At 40.3% G+C, this 20069-nt stretch overlaps 3 protein-coding genes across 6 annotated transcripts; 2 read left to right on the top strand and 1 right to left on the bottom strand.

Moving 5' to 3' along the window:
• The first annotated feature begins 1139 nt into the window (after positions 1 to 1139).
• LOC121329699 (protein FAM161B-like) lies at positions 1140 to 6449 on the top strand. Its single transcript, XM_041275398.1, is given in 10 exon segments — positions 1140 to 1175; positions 1381 to 1736; positions 1982 to 2393; positions 2396 to 2540; positions 2926 to 3263; positions 3771 to 3898; positions 4149 to 4316; positions 4563 to 4662; positions 4830 to 4981; positions 5196 to 6449. Coding segments are annotated over 10 exon segments (1938 nt in total). The 3' UTR covers positions 5299 to 6449.
• A 749-nt stretch (positions 6450 to 7198) lies between these two features.
• Positions 7199 to 13117, bottom strand: LOC121330392 (zinc finger protein 410-like). Of its 4 annotated transcripts, none has more exons than XM_041276882.1 (13): positions 12974 to 13117; positions 11876 to 11962; positions 11711 to 11761; positions 11146 to 11278; positions 10609 to 10794; positions 10098 to 10289; positions 9684 to 9843; positions 9290 to 9408; positions 8874 to 8963; positions 8583 to 8720; positions 8230 to 8364; positions 7535 to 7683; positions 7199 to 7425 (listed from the first exon to the last, which is right to left on the bottom strand). In XM_041276882.1, exons 3-12 carry the CDS (start codon positions 11741 to 11743, stop codon positions 7559 to 7561), a joined length of 1311 nt encoding a protein of 436 aa, XP_041132816.1. In that variant the 5' UTR covers positions 11744 to 11761; positions 11876 to 11962; positions 12974 to 13117; the 3' UTR covers positions 7199 to 7425; positions 7535 to 7558. The 4 variants fall into 4 exon arrangements, with proteins under 4 accessions (XP_041132816.1, XP_041132812.1, XP_041132815.1 ...); XM_041276878.1 differs by having other exon boundaries at positions 9290 to 9471; positions 12974 to 13116; XM_041276881.1 differs by having other exon boundaries at positions 9290 to 9471; positions 10098 to 10271; positions 12974 to 13116.
• Positions 13118 to 14896: 1779 nt separating this feature from the next.
• On the top strand, positions 14897 to 19169 carry LOC121330266 (neuroglobin-like). The gene is made up of 4 exons (XM_041276643.1): positions 14897 to 15311; positions 16307 to 16415; positions 17184 to 17303; positions 17954 to 19169. Exons 1-4 carry the CDS (start codon positions 15202 to 15204, stop codon positions 18104 to 18106), a joined length of 492 nt encoding a protein of 163 aa, XP_041132577.1. The 5' UTR covers positions 14897 to 15201; the 3' UTR covers positions 18107 to 19169.
• The last annotated feature ends 900 nt before the right edge of the window (positions 19170 to 20069 follow it).

Raw genomic sequence — 20069 nt, 5'->3', positions numbered from 1 at the left:
AAAACAAACAAAGTTTCCTTAACCAGAAATACTAAGGTGATGACCGTGTCGAAATTTAACAATAACGAATCTGAACCCGAACACGACAGTTCAGGTGGACATAATCACACCTGAGCCAGCTTCAGAAGCATTCTGTAGCGTTCTGTGCGTGGTTACAATACATTTGAAACCAATGCGTTTGGGCTGAACAATAAATACAATGCATGCATGCTTCCTCCAAAATAAAGCACAGCACTTGTAATTTCTGCAACAACGGTGCTCTGAAATCAAGGCAGAGTTAGTGAATCCGATACTCCTCAAAACGAATCACAGCGTGCAGTAAAACACTGTCCTGCCAATAAGATAATCCAATAGGCGGGACATTCAGCTACGAGATCAATGGATGGTGAACGCGCTTTCAGTTTAGGGAAAACGAAATAATAATATTAAGGATTAATTCGTGAATGTGATAGCTGTTTAACAATGCCCGTTTCTCATTGCACGCCACTTTTCAGCAAATCGAAAGTAACATTTTCTCAACAGGTCAAGTCGGACAGGAAAAACGGAAGTGCTTCTTGAAGATTATTTTTCAAGCTATCAGCATCAGGTGATTTCAACTTCTATTTTAGCTTATATAATTTGTCAGGTTAGTACCACTGCACTGTTCTAACACGTAAGAAAGCTAATTTTTTTAAATATAATGTTTTTTTTTCTTTTCTTTTCTTGTGGCGTTTTTAATTTTCTCCGGGCCTGCTCAGCTTGTTTGATGTTGCTATGGCAACACAGCTCTGACGCGAGTCATCTGGCAGTGACATTTTGAGCTGCAGACACTTGAGTCGCTTCTTTCTTTTCTGCTTAAAAGTTTGTTCTACTTTTTTGTACTGTATAAATAAATAGCTTTGTTGTTGTTTTGTTAAAGTATACATACATAATGTTAAATAATGTTGATATGCATATGTAAATATTAAATATGTAACCAGATTTTTTTTAAATGTTAAATAAACATGTATTCATTCTTCATTTATTTACAAGTGAATATGCCAGTTTGCAGAAATCACGCAGAGTAATGAAACTTTGCAGGTGGAGGCACCAGATGATGGGCAATAAACTTCTCCAGAACTAACACCATCAGTTTGATCATAAAGGGCCCTGTAGACTAGATGCACAATGTCCATTTAGCAGTGAATGCTATGAAGGTATACAGTACTCAACAACTATGATGCATACTATATACTTCCATGGCATTCACTGATAATGTGAACATCATTCATCTCTGAATAGTCTTCAGGATTTTCAGAGTCACACAACACCTTTAGACTTTTTTGCAGAATTATAAAGTGATGGACTGACCACTGCATATATGCTAAAAACAATAACCGAAATACACGTTTATTATTTCAGGGATTTCCTCTCAAAGACTCGTCAGAGTCTGAAGAAGAGGCGTCCAATTCCAGGGTGAACCAAATCGACAGATGTGGGCTGCTAGAATTTCTTCACCAGGAGGATGGCAGTACTCTGTCAGACCAGCAGTTCTACCAGAGGCTCCAGAGCTTAAAGGAAGCACACAGGGAGAAGCTGATGGAGACAAGCAAGCACTTTCAGGGACATCTGGAGCAAAGGATGCTGGAGGACTCCATGCTGTCTGTGGAGACTGCAGGGAATGTGAGGAAGACAGCTTTAAATAAGGATGTGGAGCAGTTCTTCTCCAGTGGGAGACAACACCTCAAAGCCAATCCAAGCAAGTTGTCAGCTTCTAGGTAAAATATATTCTTCATACAAAAAACAACTAGTTTTATCCTAACCATTTAGTTTAGAAGATTAAGGTGTGATTATATTGTAGTGTAGGTTGTACATATCAATGGTGTTTTAATTCAATACCAGATTTTCCAATGTCCCAGCTAAGCATCATTTAATATTGTAGGCAGATCTTTTACCAGAATTTCAATATGGAATAAACCAATGCTTGTTCTTTACTCTGTTTTATGTGTTGAATTTTCCCTAGGAATGGAAGTCTAAGGAAATCTTCCTCTCTGAGTGAGCTGAGCTCAAGAGATAGCCAAGCTGACAGAGACTCTCCTCCATTCAAAGAGACACGGAGACCTGTGAGCACTTCATCAGCCCGGGCGTCATGTGTGACAATCCCGCAGCCCTTCAACATGACCCTCCGGGACGCACAAAAGAAAACTCAGCTTCCGAAATCCAGAATGTCCCTGGATCTGGAGAAACAACTGGTGGAGAAGAGGGAGGCAGAGGAGGCTGAGTGTCAGAAACAGTTCAGAGCAATGCCCATCCCAGCACATGTTTACCTGCCCCTGTTTGATGAGATCAATGACAGCAGGGAGGAGCAGAGGAGGCTCAACCTGGACAGGAGGAAGGAAATCCTGCTCTCCATACAGAAGCCATTCAGCTTTGCAGAGAGAGAGAAGAAAAAAAGAAGGAGCAAACAAAACAGATGCTGAGAACAGCCCCCCCGAGCACGCTGAGCGGAAACATTAAACCCAAAGTGAAAAACAAAATCCCCAAATCAGTCCAGGATCCAACAGTCAGTGACCATTTAAAAGGTAATAAAACTCTGAACGACAAACTGACCAGTCACTGGTAATAACTAGATTGGGTGATCTCACTGATTTAATGATCTTTTTAATGTTTCAGATCCTAACATGTATACATTTTTATTTGTAGCCCAAGATATCAGTCAAATTGAAACAGTATGTCCAATTTCCCATTTAACTAAACTCGACTGAGTTTCTGAATTTGGATCAGAAACTGTACTTGCCATAATCCTGACCTCCCATGTGTGTAGTGTTGATAAAGTGCATGTAATGCACAGTAGATGGCAGTGGTGACTAGAACAAACTCAAGTACAATAATCAGTTCTACCACCAGTTGAGGTACAACAAACAGTTAAACTATTACTGTATCACTATTTATTTTCCCCTTAAACAGAGGATGAACTGTACAGGAAGATCAGAATTCAGAGGAGGGCAACAGATTTGCTTAAATCAGCTTCAGCACCCATTCAAGAACAGCCGCAGAAGAGGGAACTGGATAAGAGCAGCGCTCTGAAAACTAAAAAGAAGACCCTGGGATATCTGGATAAGGAACCCACATTTCAGCCACGAACAAATCCAGAGGTTCCCAACTTCGAGAGATTAAACAGAGCATTCCAGAAAGAGGCCATGCGAAGGAAAGAACAGATAGAGTCGACTAAATGTAAACCATTCCAGCTTCGCACTTCCAATCTGCCACCAAGACAGAGCAGATCCACTGAGCATGCACAGCAAGTAAGCCACCTTCCTTATTCATGGTGTACATGCAGTACCACATATATCATTGATGACAAAATGCCAGGGGGCAAAACTAGTGACATGCTTATGCCGAAGACCGTTTTGAACCATTTTATTTCAAGAGAAAACTGTTTTGGAAACAGATTCTGGGTTAAAAATATTCTGTCGCCTGCAGGTGCCATATTGCAGCATGGGAATGGCAGAATTGCAGATTGCATATCATGTTATCTCATGTATGCAAGACATTGTTGACGTGGATTGAGCAAGATGAATGGGCTCTATGGTGGCAACACTATTTCCCCATAGAATCCTCTTCCAGTGAATGTATTGTAAAATTACATTTGAAAAACATCTCTCTGTATTAAGATCACAACAAAAGATTAATTTAATTCTTAACACTGTTGAAGCTACTGTTAAAGCTAGCAGGGGATACCTACTTCTGGACAAGTTAGTCTAAAACACTGTCATTCTTTCCAATTATTCTGTTTTAAAATTCAACTTTAGGAGTCACGTCCTGTGATCAAGACACACTTAAAGAGAAGTCAGTCCTTCAATGGGATTCTCTCCCTTTCAACTGACACTCTTCCCACCTACATCACAGACGCTGCAAGGAAACGCCAAGCTGCTATCAGGTACCCAGGGCATTACAGGGTACAATGTGCAGTGCTGTGTTGTGTCTTTCAGGCCCATACAGCATATGAAAAAAAAAATATATACTTCTGCATTTTCAGTTCTATATTAATGACAAAAATAAATCATAATTGCAATGTCATGCATCTTCAGAGAAATCTGTTAATGGATACTCATATGGTATAAATCAAGTTTTTAAAAGCACTAAAATATTTCACCATAGCCCTGACCCTTTAAAGATCTGTTCCTCAGAAGCTCACTGGAACAGAAGGACAACAAGGAACAAGAGAGGGCTAAATGGATGAAGCAGCACAGATTGAAATCAGAAGCAATGAATAAAGCAGTAACTACACGGGCGAAAGCAATGGATACACATAGGAGTCTAAAGGATGTGTACAAGGAAAAATTAAAGCAACACAGGTGAGGTTGAAAGCAGTGTCAAATGACTGAATTTAACCAAGTGGTCTTAAGTTTGCAGAGTTAACATAACAAAAACAGTAGTACAGGTTATTCTAAGAGCAAGTTCAAAGGTTTTTAGTTGGGAAAATAATATTGTTCACAGCATGTTTTGCCCTGACCCTGAGTTTTGTTAGGTGAGGGGCATTTAGCTGTTCTGTATGCTGCTTTGCACGACCCTTTGACCTGAGTCAGCTCTTTGTGATGTAGGCAGACTGACCAGCACAGGATGAGGAAGTATAAGAAAGAGCTGGAGGAGATGAAGAAGAGAATACATGACAGGCCCTACCTGTTTGAACAAGTCACCAAGGTACAGAGAAAACAAATAGCATGGCTGGAACTCGGTCTGAAATCTGTTTGAAATGGCCAAGCCAAATACAGATAGTTTGTTTGAAATGTGCTGATGAAGGTTTAATAACTGCACTAGAGGAATAAAAAGTAAATGTGCTTATAATCAAGACTGTATTCTCTATTTAGAGAAATGCAATGACCGTGGCAGAGTGCCGGTACCGAGACACACTGAAGCAGGTGGGGCTGAATGAAGACTTTGTGAGGAATGCTGGGGGAACGCCACTGTGTGTATCTGATGGCGAAGAAAACCAGAGCAGTGATAGCAAGACCCAGTACAGGTATCACCTTTCATGACATCTCCCGTGCACACAGTACATCTACTTCTCTATATAGATCAGGTGTCAGAAATAACTGCATCAGGCTTTCCCTACCCTACCCTACAACTTCACTGCAGCTAAACACACAGATGTGTCTTAACAAATGCATGCTACTAAGTTTATAAATACTGGAAATTAAGTTTATAAATTAACTGCAAATTTGGCCTCTCTTCAGTAGGTCTGAGTGTGTGATAAGTTCAGCGGAAAACCAAACAAAAGAAGAGCCAGAGAATGAAGAGGCAGAGAAAACCAATGAGGAAGAAATGATACAACTATAATTACAGCCATGAGCACTTTGTATATTTCTTTGTTTATATACAGTAATGTTTGTATATTACAAAGCTGCTATTGTTTATAGACAGTATATACATACGCTAAATACAATTGGTTTTAATTTAAGAAATGGAATCATGCTGGACAATGTGCGTGAATTCTGATTTATGACAAAAGGTTTAATTTGTTGTTCTGAGTAGTCACAACAAATTATGGTTGACTTGACTTTTTAATTTTTTTTTTCAAATAGATGTAAGAGCTACCTGAAATATTTCTAATTTAATATCGTATTAAGTGTTTGCATCTGAATTGAAACAAGTTTGTATTAATAATGCTGCATCAGTACTGTGTGTAAATAGTTTTAATGAACACTACTTTTGGCACATGGCTTTATGTCTGTTTATATTTTGCAATATGCCATTCTTAGAAAATAGAAGTTTCATGCTTATCTATAGCCTAAAAAAGCTGTTTGTGTAGCATTGTATTTGAAATGTGGCTAGGCTTTTTCTATGGGAAACAAAAAACAGCTGAGAGTTGAAGATGCCTTTGATATAAAACACAAATGATAATTTGATCAGTCGTGGGCCAAAGAAAGTCCTTATTGACACTCGCCTATTACGGAATGACTTGAATTATTCTTATAAATCCATACTGGTAGTGTTGGATTTAAACTGAAAATGTAATTTTGGCATCTCTGCCATGTGAGGTTCTGTAACCACATTTGGGGCTATTGCTGACAAAGTGGTGCACTGGTGACCTGCCTTTGAAGGAGTGGACTAAATTAACATCTTTCATTGACATCCATGCTGTTGGCAGTGGATAAAAGTCAAGGGTCTTGGCAGACACTGGCGCAGTTTAAATCTGCCTGCAATTACTGTAAAGATTGGATAAAGAGGAAGCTAAATAGATATGGCCTGGTGTGCCCCATCATTATGGTGTAGAATATTACAGATAAGTGTGGTCACAGCTTAGAGCATTGTGATTGCATTGAAGAATAACATACATTTAAAGCTTTCTTTTTGATCATGATCTCACTTACATATGCATTTTGATCTCTACATAGCCGATTATGGATCTCTATACATAGACTGCAACATAGCAATTTAATTTCACTGACGCAGAAGCCTTGGTGTGACAGGGCAGATGCCCGGCACATTAAAATATGTTTCTGTGGCTGGCAGCCACCTTGGCTCAAGAATAGGGGAACAGCCTGGAGACAAGATGGCCACCCTTTGCACAGTGGCGTGGTTTTAAATGAGGCAACTGGTTCGGTGTGGTGTCTTTCAGGAGGTTGATTGTCTGATTGATCAGCCCGAGAATGCCAGGCATGCAGTTCCTGGCTGGCTGATCAATCAGTCAAATACAGTAGCTATCCAGAGAAGACACCACATGATTTAAAAAGAACAGAGAAATGTTTGTTGGGGTGAAGGTGGAGAGTTAGTTTAGCAGAAGGGCTGAGAGCAGCAGGTTGTGCTTCTTGCCCTGTCTATGCACAGATAGCCGTAGCTGGGGTGTGGTCTTGTTTTGTATGCTGTTTTGTATTTGTCTGTTTGTTAGAAGTAAAAATGCGGTGAACTGCAGTTTTCCAGGGGCTGTGTTTGCCTTGACCGCGACGCCACTTTACCAAATGTGGTCAAGGCTGGCCAGTGTCAGAAATTGCAAACACACACCCAGAAAACTGCAGTTTAGCGCTTTTGTGCATTTTTATTTCTTTAGAAACCAAGCAAACACATGCACAAGCAACAGCATAATTCAGAAACCAGCTTTTCTGTTCTCAAACAAATGAAGTCCCCATAAAGAAGTCAATGTTTCCTTTTACAAATGCCTTAAGAGGCTTGAATAAAATTCAAATGACAATTAAAATAACATCCTGGAAAGGTAATAACTAAAACGTAAGAATGGACGTACTCTTTTTTAATTTTTTTATTATTTGTAGCCTGTAACAATATGCAGCATTTACTTTCCTCGCGTAAACTCCTGGCTAACAGGTAGCTATGGAAGAATTCAAGAGCAGACTCATTTTCTGTCTTCTGATTCAGCCCAGTGCTTTCATCTTTGGGGATTTCTGTTATCCAGACCAATGGAAAAGATATGCAGGAGGCAGCCAGGTTCTCTTAATGTCTTCTCAGATGCTTTGAAAACAGAAACATTAACTGCCATGGCCTATTGAGAAATTCAGCAGCAACAGTAATGGTGAAATAATTTAAATAAAGTTAGGAAGTACAGCAATTATTCTCTTACCTTAACATTAAAAAAAAAAAGTTTTTATTGCAATAAAGCCACAACTTCCTCCCCATAGGTATGTCCTCCTGTAGCCATGGAAACTAGGTCATGTGGTTGTGATAGGATGACCATGGATGCAGAAGGAATGTTATTTGCCACGGAAGAGTCTACGGACATGGCATAAAGAACAAGAAAATGAAGTGAATTTATAGAAATCATACACGTGTGAAGGGTAAACTAAATAGTGCAGATAGTTAACGGGGTTCGGCCGCCCGCAGCAGAATAAATATGACATTGCCTATGGTGTCAGTTTTTTCTTTTGGCACTTGAAGTCACAAGACCAGACTAGAAATTAGGGTTTTTATGAGCCAACTGAAAGCATCCACCAGGAGAATGGTGTCTCTGACTCAATGGCCTGAAAACAAGCACACTGAAAATGGATATGGGAAAAAGGGTTTCATGGATTGGACACAGCATAATGCAAAGTCAGTGAAATAGGCCAGCACCTGTAACTGAACTTGATCTAGAGAGTCAAAGAAAACACTTTGTGAATACACTTTCCATAACACTGAAAATAAGGTCAGCATCTCAAATGGCTTATTTGATTATCAGTTGAAAAGGACATAGATTTGTAACACCAGATAAGGTTTTATTACAGTCTTTGGTCCAACTATTACAAGATACCACAGTTAGGACTGCATTTTTTAACTTACCTTCCGCCACTCTGAGCATGGTGTGATGCAGATTGATCCTTTCCACTTCCAAAGAGCATTGCGTTGCCATGGAAACCACGTTCTCACTCACTATCCCCTCGTCCTCCAGCAAGCTGCTGTGTGTCAGAGCATCCCCTGAGAGAGAAGGTAAAGAAAAAGTAACAGTAATGAGACTGTATAACTGTTGTTATATCAAAGAGAGGCTAGGTAATCTTTCACCTATTCTCTCCATCTCAAAAATAAGAAGCGCTGATGGGGCGGTGGGTTTATCTTACTGTGCTTTGTCTGTGAAAAATCATACAGCACCTTTCCTAAACATATATGAAACCAATATAAAAATTCTGTTTTTTTACCAGCCTCTCCCCTTGTGTCACTGGCAGGAGCAGCAGCATTGTGACGCTTCCTCATATGAACGTTTCTGCTGCCACTCTGGGAAAAGGATTTCCCACAGAAGGTGCACTGGTGTGGCTTCTCTCCTGAAACATAGCACACTTCCCATAGAAGATACTTGAAAGACTGAAATATTGATCAGCATTCCTTACAAATACAACGTGTGTGACTACTGCATTGCAAAATAAAGGAAAAGCATCCCTGGTAGCATAATCTAATGTGTCACATAGAGATGCTAAAATATACTGTTTTACCTGAATGCACAAGCATGTGTTTCCGCAGACTGGAGTACTCAGCAAAGGAGCGCCCACAACCTTCTGCTTCACACAAAAAGGGCTTTTCTCCTGAAAAGACACATTTAACATTTTGAAATTATAAACTCTCAAAACCACATTATTATGCCAATTAAAAAAACTACATAGAGATCCTTCAATGAAGTGGGGGGAAGCAACTTTAGCAGAGCCTGTAGTGGTTCAAACCAAAGATCTTATGGGGTGCAGATGACTATACTGAAAGATCAATATTGAAAAAAAAATAACCCCCTATAACAGCATGCACCAACCCAACAGTGAGAAAAGACCCACTGTTCATAAAGTCATACAGCACACTTAAAACCTCTTTCTTCAACAGTACTTTATTAACTGGCCCCTCACAACAAATCCCCACTCACCGGTATGTGTTCTTTTATGGTTCTTCAAGTTTCCAGCTGTTGTAAATCTCTTCCCGCAGTCTTTCTCATTGCAGATAAAAGGTTTCTCTCCATTGTGTGTCCTCATATGGACCTGCAGTCTTTGCAACACATAGAAACTCTTACCACAGCCTTCAGCACGACACGTGAACATCCGATCGTTCCTGTCAGCGAGACAACAAAGCCCTGAATTTAGGGCAGGGTATGCCATACACTTACTCATACCTCTGCACAATTTCAAATTCAGATCACTAACAGCAACTATGGATTGGCATTTCAAAACTTTTCCTTGCCTTCTTTATATACTAAATAAACACTGTTAAAATTACAGAAAAGGTGGCTTAAAACTCGTTTAGCTGGTCAAGTCACTACTTACTTGTGTGTTTTTAAATGGTATTTGAGGTGAGCTGGCCAGGTGAAAGTCCTCCGACACCCTTCAAATGTGCACTTCAGGCTCTTTTCATTCTGTGGGTGCTCCCCTGAGGGGTTCACTTCTTTCTTTGGTCCCTCAGATTGGTAACAATGCAAGTGGTCGCCTACCAGAGTGACACCAAAACAGAATGCTGTTATGCCATGTTTGAGACCAAGTGAAGCATGCCATGTTTGAGACCAAGTGAAGCATGAAACACAGCTGTCTGCTAATCTTGAAGATAATAATAACCTTGCATATTAAATGGAGGATTTTAAAGCTGTTATAGATGTCCTATTTCACCAAAGAGCACTGAAGACCAGGGTATAACTTTAGCCTGATGAGTTCATGTTTTTAAAATCTCAGGTATAAAATAGTTACCACTGTTGCTTGCTTTGGCATCCTTTGCCAGCTGTGCCCGTGTAGCAGCTATCAGACTGTCGTGTGCCAGCTCCTGGACTCGGAGATACCAGGGTGTGCTGCCATCTGGGTTCTCGCTGGTAGAAAACTCATTCTCGGAATCATAGACTTCATCCTGTACAAACACCAAGGGCTCTGCAGAGGCGGCCAGCCCTACATTAGAGACGGTCTTTATTCAAACCAACGATCCTTACATTACTGACGATAATTAAAGTCTAACTCTCTAAAAGCAAGGAATTCATATTGAAAATGTGGATTTGTTATTTTCATAGCTTCCCCCTGCAGGAGTCATTTCTACTGCCATCTGCTGTCTTTAGTTAATACTGCAGTCTGTGATATTGGCCTTGACAAGGACACTGATAGCTGGTAGTGAGGTCAGTGTTTATTAGAAAAGTGTGCTGGGAGTTATGCAGAATGGAGTTATATTACATATCAAAACACATTTCCTAATAAGCAGTGTGACCAACGATACCTTTGGCTAGGTTCAGAAGTATGAAGGATGTGCTGTCCGTTTGCTGTAAATCATGTAAAACCGAAGGCAAGCTGGGAGTGGGGGAGATATTCACAGATCTGTGAGGCTGCAGCTGCACCATTAATGACTCTCTCTCATTTTCATAATCAGATAAGGCTAGAGAAGCTTGATGGCTTAGGCCAGTACCTGGAAATAATAAAAAAATGTAATACATTTGCATCCTTACTGGAATGAGTGTTTATATATTTAAGATTCTAGTGATAAGCAACATCAAGCTACTGTTGAATGCACTAGGACTGTGTACTCAAAACATGACAGAACTGCAAACTGGGTGAAGTAAAGGCGGACCAGATTGTGCTGCTCATGCTTAACTGGGTGTTGAGTAATGCTCACACCTACACTTAGAAGCATCAATACATTTTTAGTAACATGCAGTAGTTTGGTCATAATATTCTGCTCTTTGTTAGGGACTTTTAATGATGAGAAGTTGCTTTATAACAGGGAAGAGTGCAGCTGCAAATAGACAGTATAATTTACCTGCTAACTGTAGCTGGCTATATACTGAGTTTTCGGAGTATGGAAGCAGGGGTAAACATGTCCCCTTGGGGTCAGTCTCTTCCAGCCCTTGCCCCAAAGGGATTGATGCGTTCTGAACAAACTCAACCAGCAGCTGTGAAGAGAGAACAGTTATACAGTGGTGCACATACAAAAAAAAGTCATATAGACAGCATCTACCAGGGATGGAATAAGGCTGTCAATGCTTAGCAGTTTGATTGGTTTTATGATGAATTTAATGAGACAAACCTAAGCTTGCTGTACACTGTGGCTAAACACAGCTTGTAGTAAAACCTGAGATGGGTGAAACTGCTTTGCAATAGGAGTCTTATTTCCTTCCTTGTCTACACCCATATTTACACTCAATAACTGGAATCTGTGTGTAAATGTACACACAGATGCTTGCCTCTAATATATCCCTAGTGGGGAATTATAATGACTCACACAAAAAGCATTAATAGTATGGTTTCTCTGATCCAGTGACATTTGTTTACCAGGCAGCACAGGTGAGAATGGAGTGTTTCTCAACAGATACTTTAAAACATACCTCAGGTTTGGAGTCCAGTTCATCTGAGAGCATGGATTCAACCTTTGAGACCTGAAGATAAACAGACATGCATCTTGCATATTCAGCAAGTTCGCCTAATTTTCTACAAAAGTTACAATACTGTACATTTGATACTGAATATTATTAGTGATTTAAAGCACCTACCTTGGGTTACAACTGATTTTTTCAGGATGGTCACTGACTGTTGCTCCCAGCATTCATCTGATTAGTTTCAGCTTTTCATTTTCATAACTAAAAGGCAGGTAATACGGTACTGATGTTTGAGAGGAAAGCCTGCATTTTCCACACCAATCAAATATTCATATGAAGGAGTAGCCATCAGAACAGAGAATCCCACTACATGAAGACTTCCTGTTTGAAGGTACTACACTCCAATAACAACTAGTCACTATGTAGTGAAAATGGGGGTTGAATAATTATTTTAAAATACACTATTTGAGATTAGGTTAAAACAATTAAACACGGGGAAATAAATAACTGAAGTGTTTAACAACCTCATTAGCATTTATTAAATACAATGGGAGCAATCTTTGCGCAGCTAGTATACGCACTATGGCAACACTGTGTGTAGGACCGTAAATAAGGGTCTTGAACAAAGCATGCAATAATTTTCCGAACAGAATATAAACCCGTGCATTCTGTGCGAAGTTCCGACTTCAAGAGGAAAAGTAAAACGTATTGTCATAGGTCAAACTTTTTATAAAATAGTAACGGCCAGTATTTTATTTTATTTTTTTATTATTTTAGCACATTGTCAATGACTTACCCACCCCAGTCGTGTCAGCACCTAGTCTGTCCCAAAAGCACGGTGATAATTATCACTACCGGGGCTTGAGGTTCGGCGTCTTAAGGTTATATGAGATCTTGCACATTTTAATTGTCTATCTTCATACACACAGTAAAATGTTAACTTAAACTCCTTCTAAAACAGCTAGTATCAGAACTGTGTATAATGTAAATTACCACTGTACCGGCATTTGATTAACATGATTCACATGTAGTTAACAAAGTCAATAAATGGCCGAAAAAAAAAAAAAAAAAGTCAAAATTGTAATTGTGTAACACTGATACAGATTCTATATGAAAATTATAAACTAAATGGATTATTATATTTGATGTATATGTTGTAAAAACGAATTTCAAACCGACCCACGTCATGCATCTCCGTTGTTATGCCAACATGATATAGACAGTGAGTTCATTTGTTTGACTTAAACACACCACGCAATTAAATGTACTTACAGACACTTCTATACCTTCAATTCACCCCTAACGTGATTGGCAGCCAGTTTTCTGAAGTTTATTTCCATTTGTATTGTAGCTACTCTTTCCTTCTCTGTTTACAAAAATGTACGTCTAAATAATTTTCTCTCTACGGAGCATCTGTCGGGCCAAACACCTTCGTCGTGCGTTACGTTTGTTTTAACGCGTTTTTCAAAACTCCAGGGCTAGGCTATGGGGACAGAAAAAAAAAAAGACGAAACTAGTGGCATAACTCTATTATACATTGAAACCTTAATTGAAAAGAGCTAATGTGGTTGCACATAATGGCATCCTGTGCTGCTCTGGTCATGGTCTGTAAATTCCACATTAGAGTAGGTCACACTGAACCACATTGACAGGATCTGAATAGAAAGTGATTTTAAGTGTGACAGATACAGTAAGTTTCTGAACATTTTAATACATTGTGCTTAAGAAGGTCCTTACCCAGTGTCTTCAGAATTGGATTAGCAGCTATATCTTCTATTGCTGGTTAACAGTAAGAGGTAACAATTTTATGTTGAAACCCTACTGAACCTTGTCTGACTCCACATGACGGTTCCTCTAGGTGAGATGCTGGGAGCACCTATCCTGAGAACCCTTGTCTGACTCCACATGGCGGTTCCTCTAGGTGAGATGCTGGGAGCACCTATCCTGAGAACCCCTGTCTGACTCCACATGGCGGTTCCTCTAGGTGAGATGCTGGGAGCACCTATCCTGAGAACCCTTGTCTGACTCCACATGGCGGTTCCTCTAGGTGAGATGCTGGGAGCACCTATCCTGAGAACCCTTGTCTGACTCCACATGGCGGTTCCTCTAGGTGAGATGCTGGGAGCACCTATCCTGAGAACCCTTGTCTGACTCCACATGGCGGTTCCTCTAGGTGAGATGCTAGGAGCACCTGTCCTGAGGTGTTGTATTTGGTATTAAGTCTCCTCCTTTGTGATGTACACATAACTGAATTCAGGTTGAATATGCTTTGCTGTGCCTCTCTGTTGAGTTTACAATGCTTGTCTATGCTGGTTTACAATGTTTCCACAGTCTTCTGTTACACGTTGCTATGCTTTTACTTGCATAGACCAATATAAGGGGTAATAGCCTTTATAAAATGTATAAAGTGATATTACAAATCACTGAATCCATCTCACCTGTTGGTAAACATTTCAGTAAATCTTGTTTAGCCACAATTATTCTGATAGAATTCTAGTGCAGACGCAACTTATTATTCAAAGGAGTGGCACCAGTATATTCTTATAGAATAAAACTTCAAACTGGCACCAAAATGTCCTGCTCTTGTTTAAAGATGATTTTAATAAGCACTGTTGTCCACAGCAGGAATCCGTGGCCCACAATTCACAGTTCAAGACAAGATAGTTCAGACACGTTAGCTTTGGAAATGCAGTATATAAAACAGTAATAATGAAGTAGGTATACATCCCACTTAATTAATACCCTATAGATACTGTGCTCTCCAGCACTGCTCCAAATCAACTGTACCCAGTGTATTGCAGTATTGCTGCAGCATACAGATGACTATAAGCAGCTGTCACTGTGGGAGGCTATGTTGACAAGTGGATTCAAACACAAGCATCAGGAGGATGTATCGGATCAGGTTTTTTCTTTCTCTTCCCTCCTGTCAGCACTGGGAATGATGCCTCTCCTGGTATGCGGAGAGCGGGAGGGGCTGCCTGGGTGTCTATGGTCACCGCTGTGTCACCTGCAGGAGGAGCTACAGACAGGGGGATCCTTCGGGGAAGAGAATCTGCTTTTGAAGAAGGAACAAAGACCGAGGGGAAGTAGAGGCAGACGACAGTCAGCCCAGCAGACACCACTGGGGCTGCATTCTCCGCGCTTGCTAAGGATGGGAGCCGAGCCATAGGGGGACAGGCAGCAGAAGCAGCCCAAAGAGGATCTGTTAACATTAGCAAAAACAGAAAAAAAACCAGACCAGAAAACCAGCATTAATAAAGGCACACCAGGGAACTGAAATAGCCTTCTGCTTACATGTATCATGCTGACAGGGCATGCTGTAGTGAACCATAGTATCAGATAGCTTACCTTTTTTTCAGAGGTCAGGGAGAGGATTTCAATGAAGATTGTTGCTGGAATATTATTAGTGTCGGCGTTGTGAGGCCACCTCAGATCCAGTAGCAATTAAAAGAAAACTGAACTAAGGCAAAGTGAACTGTTGAAATAAAAAAGAGCTGAAGATGGAGCAAGGAGAAAAGAGTCTGACAGCGAAGGACAAGGGTCTCATCAGGGACAGCTGGGAGAGACTGGGGAAGAACAAACTCCCACACGGGACCGTCATGTTTGCCAGGTGCAGTGCCTTCTGCTTCTCTTTTTAATGACTGTTATTTCTCTGTGTAGAATCTGAGTCAGTGATATAAATGGTGGGGCTAAGGGAAATCTCTTAAGAATCAGTTGAGAGCACATACCTGATATTACTTCAGTGTGAACGAAGCAGACCAGGACTTTTGAAATACAGCAGACTATATAGAAAGATAGCATAGACTCCAAGTAATAAAGGCATGCCACAGTGGAAACTGTTGTTTCTGAAATATAAAAAAGCATGCCACAATATGAGGTTAAAGTACCTCAATGTGATATCTGTCAAAATATGTGGTGCCCGTCTACCAATAACATATGATGGTAACTGGCAATGCGCTGCCACTGTCCTATTGCATTGCCATTGTGGTGAAACAGAATTGGTGTTGAAGATCATTTGGTAAGGAAAGCAGCTACATGTGAGAAGTAGGGAGACGCTGAGATTAGTCAGGTAATCCTGGCCTCCTCTGTGCACAAGTCTCTGTCCAGGTGCTAAAAAAGCAAATTGACTTCAGAGCTGTCTTCTGATTTGGCGTTCTTTAGCGGCTAAACTGTTTGATGTAATGTAAGTTGCCATAATATTTTTAAACCTTACTTAGAATTGTATACAATAAATAAGCATTGTGGAAAATGACAAGGCTATATATAACACCTCTCTATAGAATACATATTATCATTGTAATTTACATTGCATCCAAATTGCTGTAGGGCCCTTTTAAAAAATGTCTTATCTTGGGTTTTAATAAGTGTTTGGCCTGGCGGGGTGAATGGTCAGAGTCCTCATTAGTATGGAATTAAATGAGATGAAAAAGGAGATTGCTGTCTCCCCGAGGTGCTGCTGAGGTACATGTGGAGTACAGCAGGGAGGCAGCTGAGTGGAATTAAACATGTTTCCAATCCATCACAACCACAAAGACATCACTGAAGGAAAGCCATCCTGACCGGCGAAAGCGCTGATGTGCTTTGTGTCTGCTCTTTCACTGACAGATTGTTCGAGCTGGACCCAGAGCTGTTGAAGCTCTTTCACTACAACACTGCCTTCACTAGTGCGCAGGAGTGCCTCTCCAGCCCAGAATTCATTGATCACATCAGTAAGGTTTGGAATAGCATCATTACTTACACAATTTACAAGGTACTGAATCCACAGTGTCAGCCCGTGGTGCTTTTAAAGCATGTATCTCACTCGCAAACCAGCATGTTTTCTATAACTTTAAAAATGCTTTGAAAATGAGCCCCAAAGCAAAATGTATTTGCAGTTTAATAGAGTGCCAGTAACCCAACCTTCAAAGGAGATCCTGTTTAAGCGCTGATCGATAAATCCACCCGCTTTCTGGGATTCATTCTTTTAATGCAAAATGGAAACAAATAACTCAGCGGCAGGGCCCTGACTCTCCTAAATCTTCTCTTTCTAGTTGATGTTGACCTGGGGTACACAGGTTCAGTGTCACCTTCATAAGACAGAACTGAACTGCATATCATGAAAAGACCCCAGTGAGATGAGAACACCCTTTTTTACTAATGTGATCTGCCAGCTTAAACAACCTTTAGGGTTTGTGTTATTTGGTCTAATATACATGAGAAGTTTACAGATGAATTAAGTGCATGAACCCATCTCATTATTACGACTCCCTACCTGCTCAGGCAATACCTTTAAATGAATATGTCTCCATAGACAGTGCCACTATGGCTGTTGCAGTGCTTGAATCAGTTTTAAACCCTGCTCTTATCAGCCTGATAACCAGCTGACGTGTCCTGTATTTCAGAGCTCTTAGTAGTGTGGTTGTTGTCTGAGGAGGAATTAAGGAGGCTCAGTTGTTGCAGAAGTTTCAACTCCAGTAAAAGTCTCCTTTTGTGTTTGTTGCAGGTGATGCTGGTGATAGATGCTGCGGTTAGTCATCTTGACGACTTGCAGTCCCTGGCCGAATACCTTGTGAACTTGGGCCGGAAGCACCAAGCTGTCGGGGTGAAAACCCAGTCATTCAATGTAAGTAATTCATTATGTTCTACAATATTAACAATGGTTTAGTAAGTCAATATTGAGGTAGGGGTGGGGCATATTTTAACTGTGTTTATTACCATTAAACCCTCACCATAACGTTAATGGCCAGTGATACTTCTGTTAGACTTTGATGTTAAATAAAAGATCTAAATTATGTTCATCTTTTTTCTTTTTTTAATGCTTTTTTTTTAATCTCAATCCTAAAATTCTAGGTGATGCAAAACTGTTGGCCAGAGCTGTAGAGTAGAATCTATTGTTTTTAAAGATGATCTGACAATGGCTGCAGTTTAACAGTCCTAATATGGCAATGCAACATGCTCCACTTGGTACACATTTCATATAGATTTATAAGCTGTTCCTGTTTCTCTATACCGGTTCCTCAATGCTGAGCTGAATTAGCTCAAAATATCACTAACCTTACAATTGCACTGCACCCTTTTGAACAGGCATGCATCTCCTAAACATTAGTCAGGTAGTTTTACAGCCACTAAGGCATTGCTTTTAATAAAATGTAAAAAAACAAAAAACAAAAACGATGTGTCACTTATTGCGTTCTCTAATAAGAATAAACCACTATTCAGGATTATTCTGCTGAAGTGTCTGGCTTTAATACAGTGCCCTTGTTTTGTGTCAAGGCTGTTGGGGAGTCCCTGCTCTACATGCTGGAACGCAGTCTGGGACCAGGGTACAGCACAGAGCTCCGAGACGCCTGGGTTACCCTCTATGCCATCGTGGTGAAGACAATGAGCAGCGGCTGGACAGAAAACGGAGAGAATAAGAGCGACTGAAGGGAGGAGAGCTGGACCGCTGCTTTCCATGTACACATTGAGCTCTGTGTCCCAAGGGGGGAGGGGTTGTCTATGTCGCTGTACTCGGCTCGCTGTGTTATCAGGGCTCTTGCATTGGCTGTGCATGAGAGAGAAGGAAGGGGGATATTAGGAATTGTTTAACTTTGTTTAATTATTTTCTCAGCAAAAGCTAATGCTGCAGGGAAAGGATATGCGCAGCGCTCATAGTCAGAGCAGCCACATTTTGACGAGGGAGTGTTGCTGGGAAGCCCTCATTATGGTTTTAATTTGTTTGTATACAAGAGGCCAGCCTGTATCTAATAGCTTGGTCAATGCTAGGTGAACAAACTTTAATGCTGTTCTTAACAGACCAGCGATCCCACTTCATGGGGCTGGGATTGTGGCATACACTTTATATAAATAGCTTTTAACAGTTTAAGAATTTAATGTTAGAGCTGCAGATAGTGGAAATATGATCAGTAATTGCGAACTGTGTTGCACAGCTGATACAGAGTTCAAAATGAGACTAGGTTATACCAGACTGTTATAAAAAAAAAAAAAGAATTGCAACTTAAAGCTTTTTTACTCTTGTCTTTATTATTTAGAGTAGGCTGTGTTCAACAACCTCATTTTTGAACACTGAGGATTGAAAATGCGTATCTCAGTTTGTTGTGCGTAGAGAATTGGTAATAGCATGCCATTCCTTTTTTCCTCTGTATCTCAGCTTGCATGAGGGTGCAGCTCCAGTATCTGCATGGTTGTCTCGTGTTAATGATGGCACAATGCAGAGCTGTGTGGAACAGTCACACAGTAACCCCTTCTCTGTGCAGTGTGCTGCATTTTCTCCAGCACAATGCTGATTATTCTCTTGTTAAAGATTCAGTTTTGTTAAATTAACCACTTGTGTTAAAGGCACTACATTTATAGCATAGCATAACACCCAAATTCCTGCCTTTCTCTGCCCTACAGCTATGGACAACAGTTTTGTATCATACTGTAGAATTAACTCATTTTGCTTCATAAAGTCAAATTAATAACATTATATTTAACATATTGAATTGCATACCGCTGTGTAGCTTTTCATAAAAATTGAAAAAATGTGACATTCTGATGCCTAACATGAAATACTGTACTGTACTACAGTTATGGCTTCCGGTAGCCTTTGATTACATGATGTTAAATAAAAGATTTTTTTTTTTTTTTTAATGATGCCTCAATCCTAAAATTAGGGGTGATGCAAAACTGTTGGCCAGACTATTGTTTTTAAAGATGACCTGACAATGGCTGCAGTTTAACAGTCCTAATACGGCCATGCAACATGCTCCACTTGGTACACATGTCTTATAGATTTATAAGCTGTTCCTGTTTCTCTATACTGGTTCCTCAATGCTGAGCTGATTTAGCTCAGACTATCACTAACCTTACAATTGCATTGCACCCTTTTGAACAGGCATGTATATCCTAAACATCAGTCCCTTCCCTGAGCTGGATTTATGAAACAGCAGCCCATCCATACACTTGTATTGAATTGTAGGAAAGTGCTGCTGTATCTCAGCTTGTGGTGATTTACAACCAGTGCTTAGGGGTGACAGCTAAAAATTAGCATTACTTCATCCATTGCGAGATCACGCTGTGCATTTTAATGAGTTGCTGTCAGAAAGAAATTTCTACAGATTTGCTGTATGGTGGTCTGTATGCCTGTACTGGGTTGAAAAAAATCCTGAATCATTTGACACATTCGACAGTCATTGCTCTTTCAATACATTCTCAGATCCAGTGCTTTCTTGACTTGGTTTTGATCATATCCTTACTGGTATGCTGCTGTATTTTACTGTGCAAAGCGCACACAGCTGAACAGCCAGCTATTTATTTTTCTTCAATTACCAGCAGCTACAAAAAACGAATACCAACCCCTGTAATGACCTTTCCTGGGTGTTTGGTTGCGTAAATTAGTCTCATGTGA

Source organism: Polyodon spathula, chromosome 17 (genome assembly GCF_017654505.1).
Source record: "Polyodon spathula isolate WHYD16114869_AA chromosome 17, ASM1765450v1, whole genome shotgun sequence".
In the NCBI taxonomy this organism is placed as follows: Eukaryota; Metazoa; Chordata; class Actinopteri; order Acipenseriformes; family Polyodontidae; genus Polyodon; species Polyodon spathula.
The sequence above is the reverse complement of the archived record's forward strand: the minus strand, read 5'-3'. Positions and strand labels throughout refer to the sequence as shown.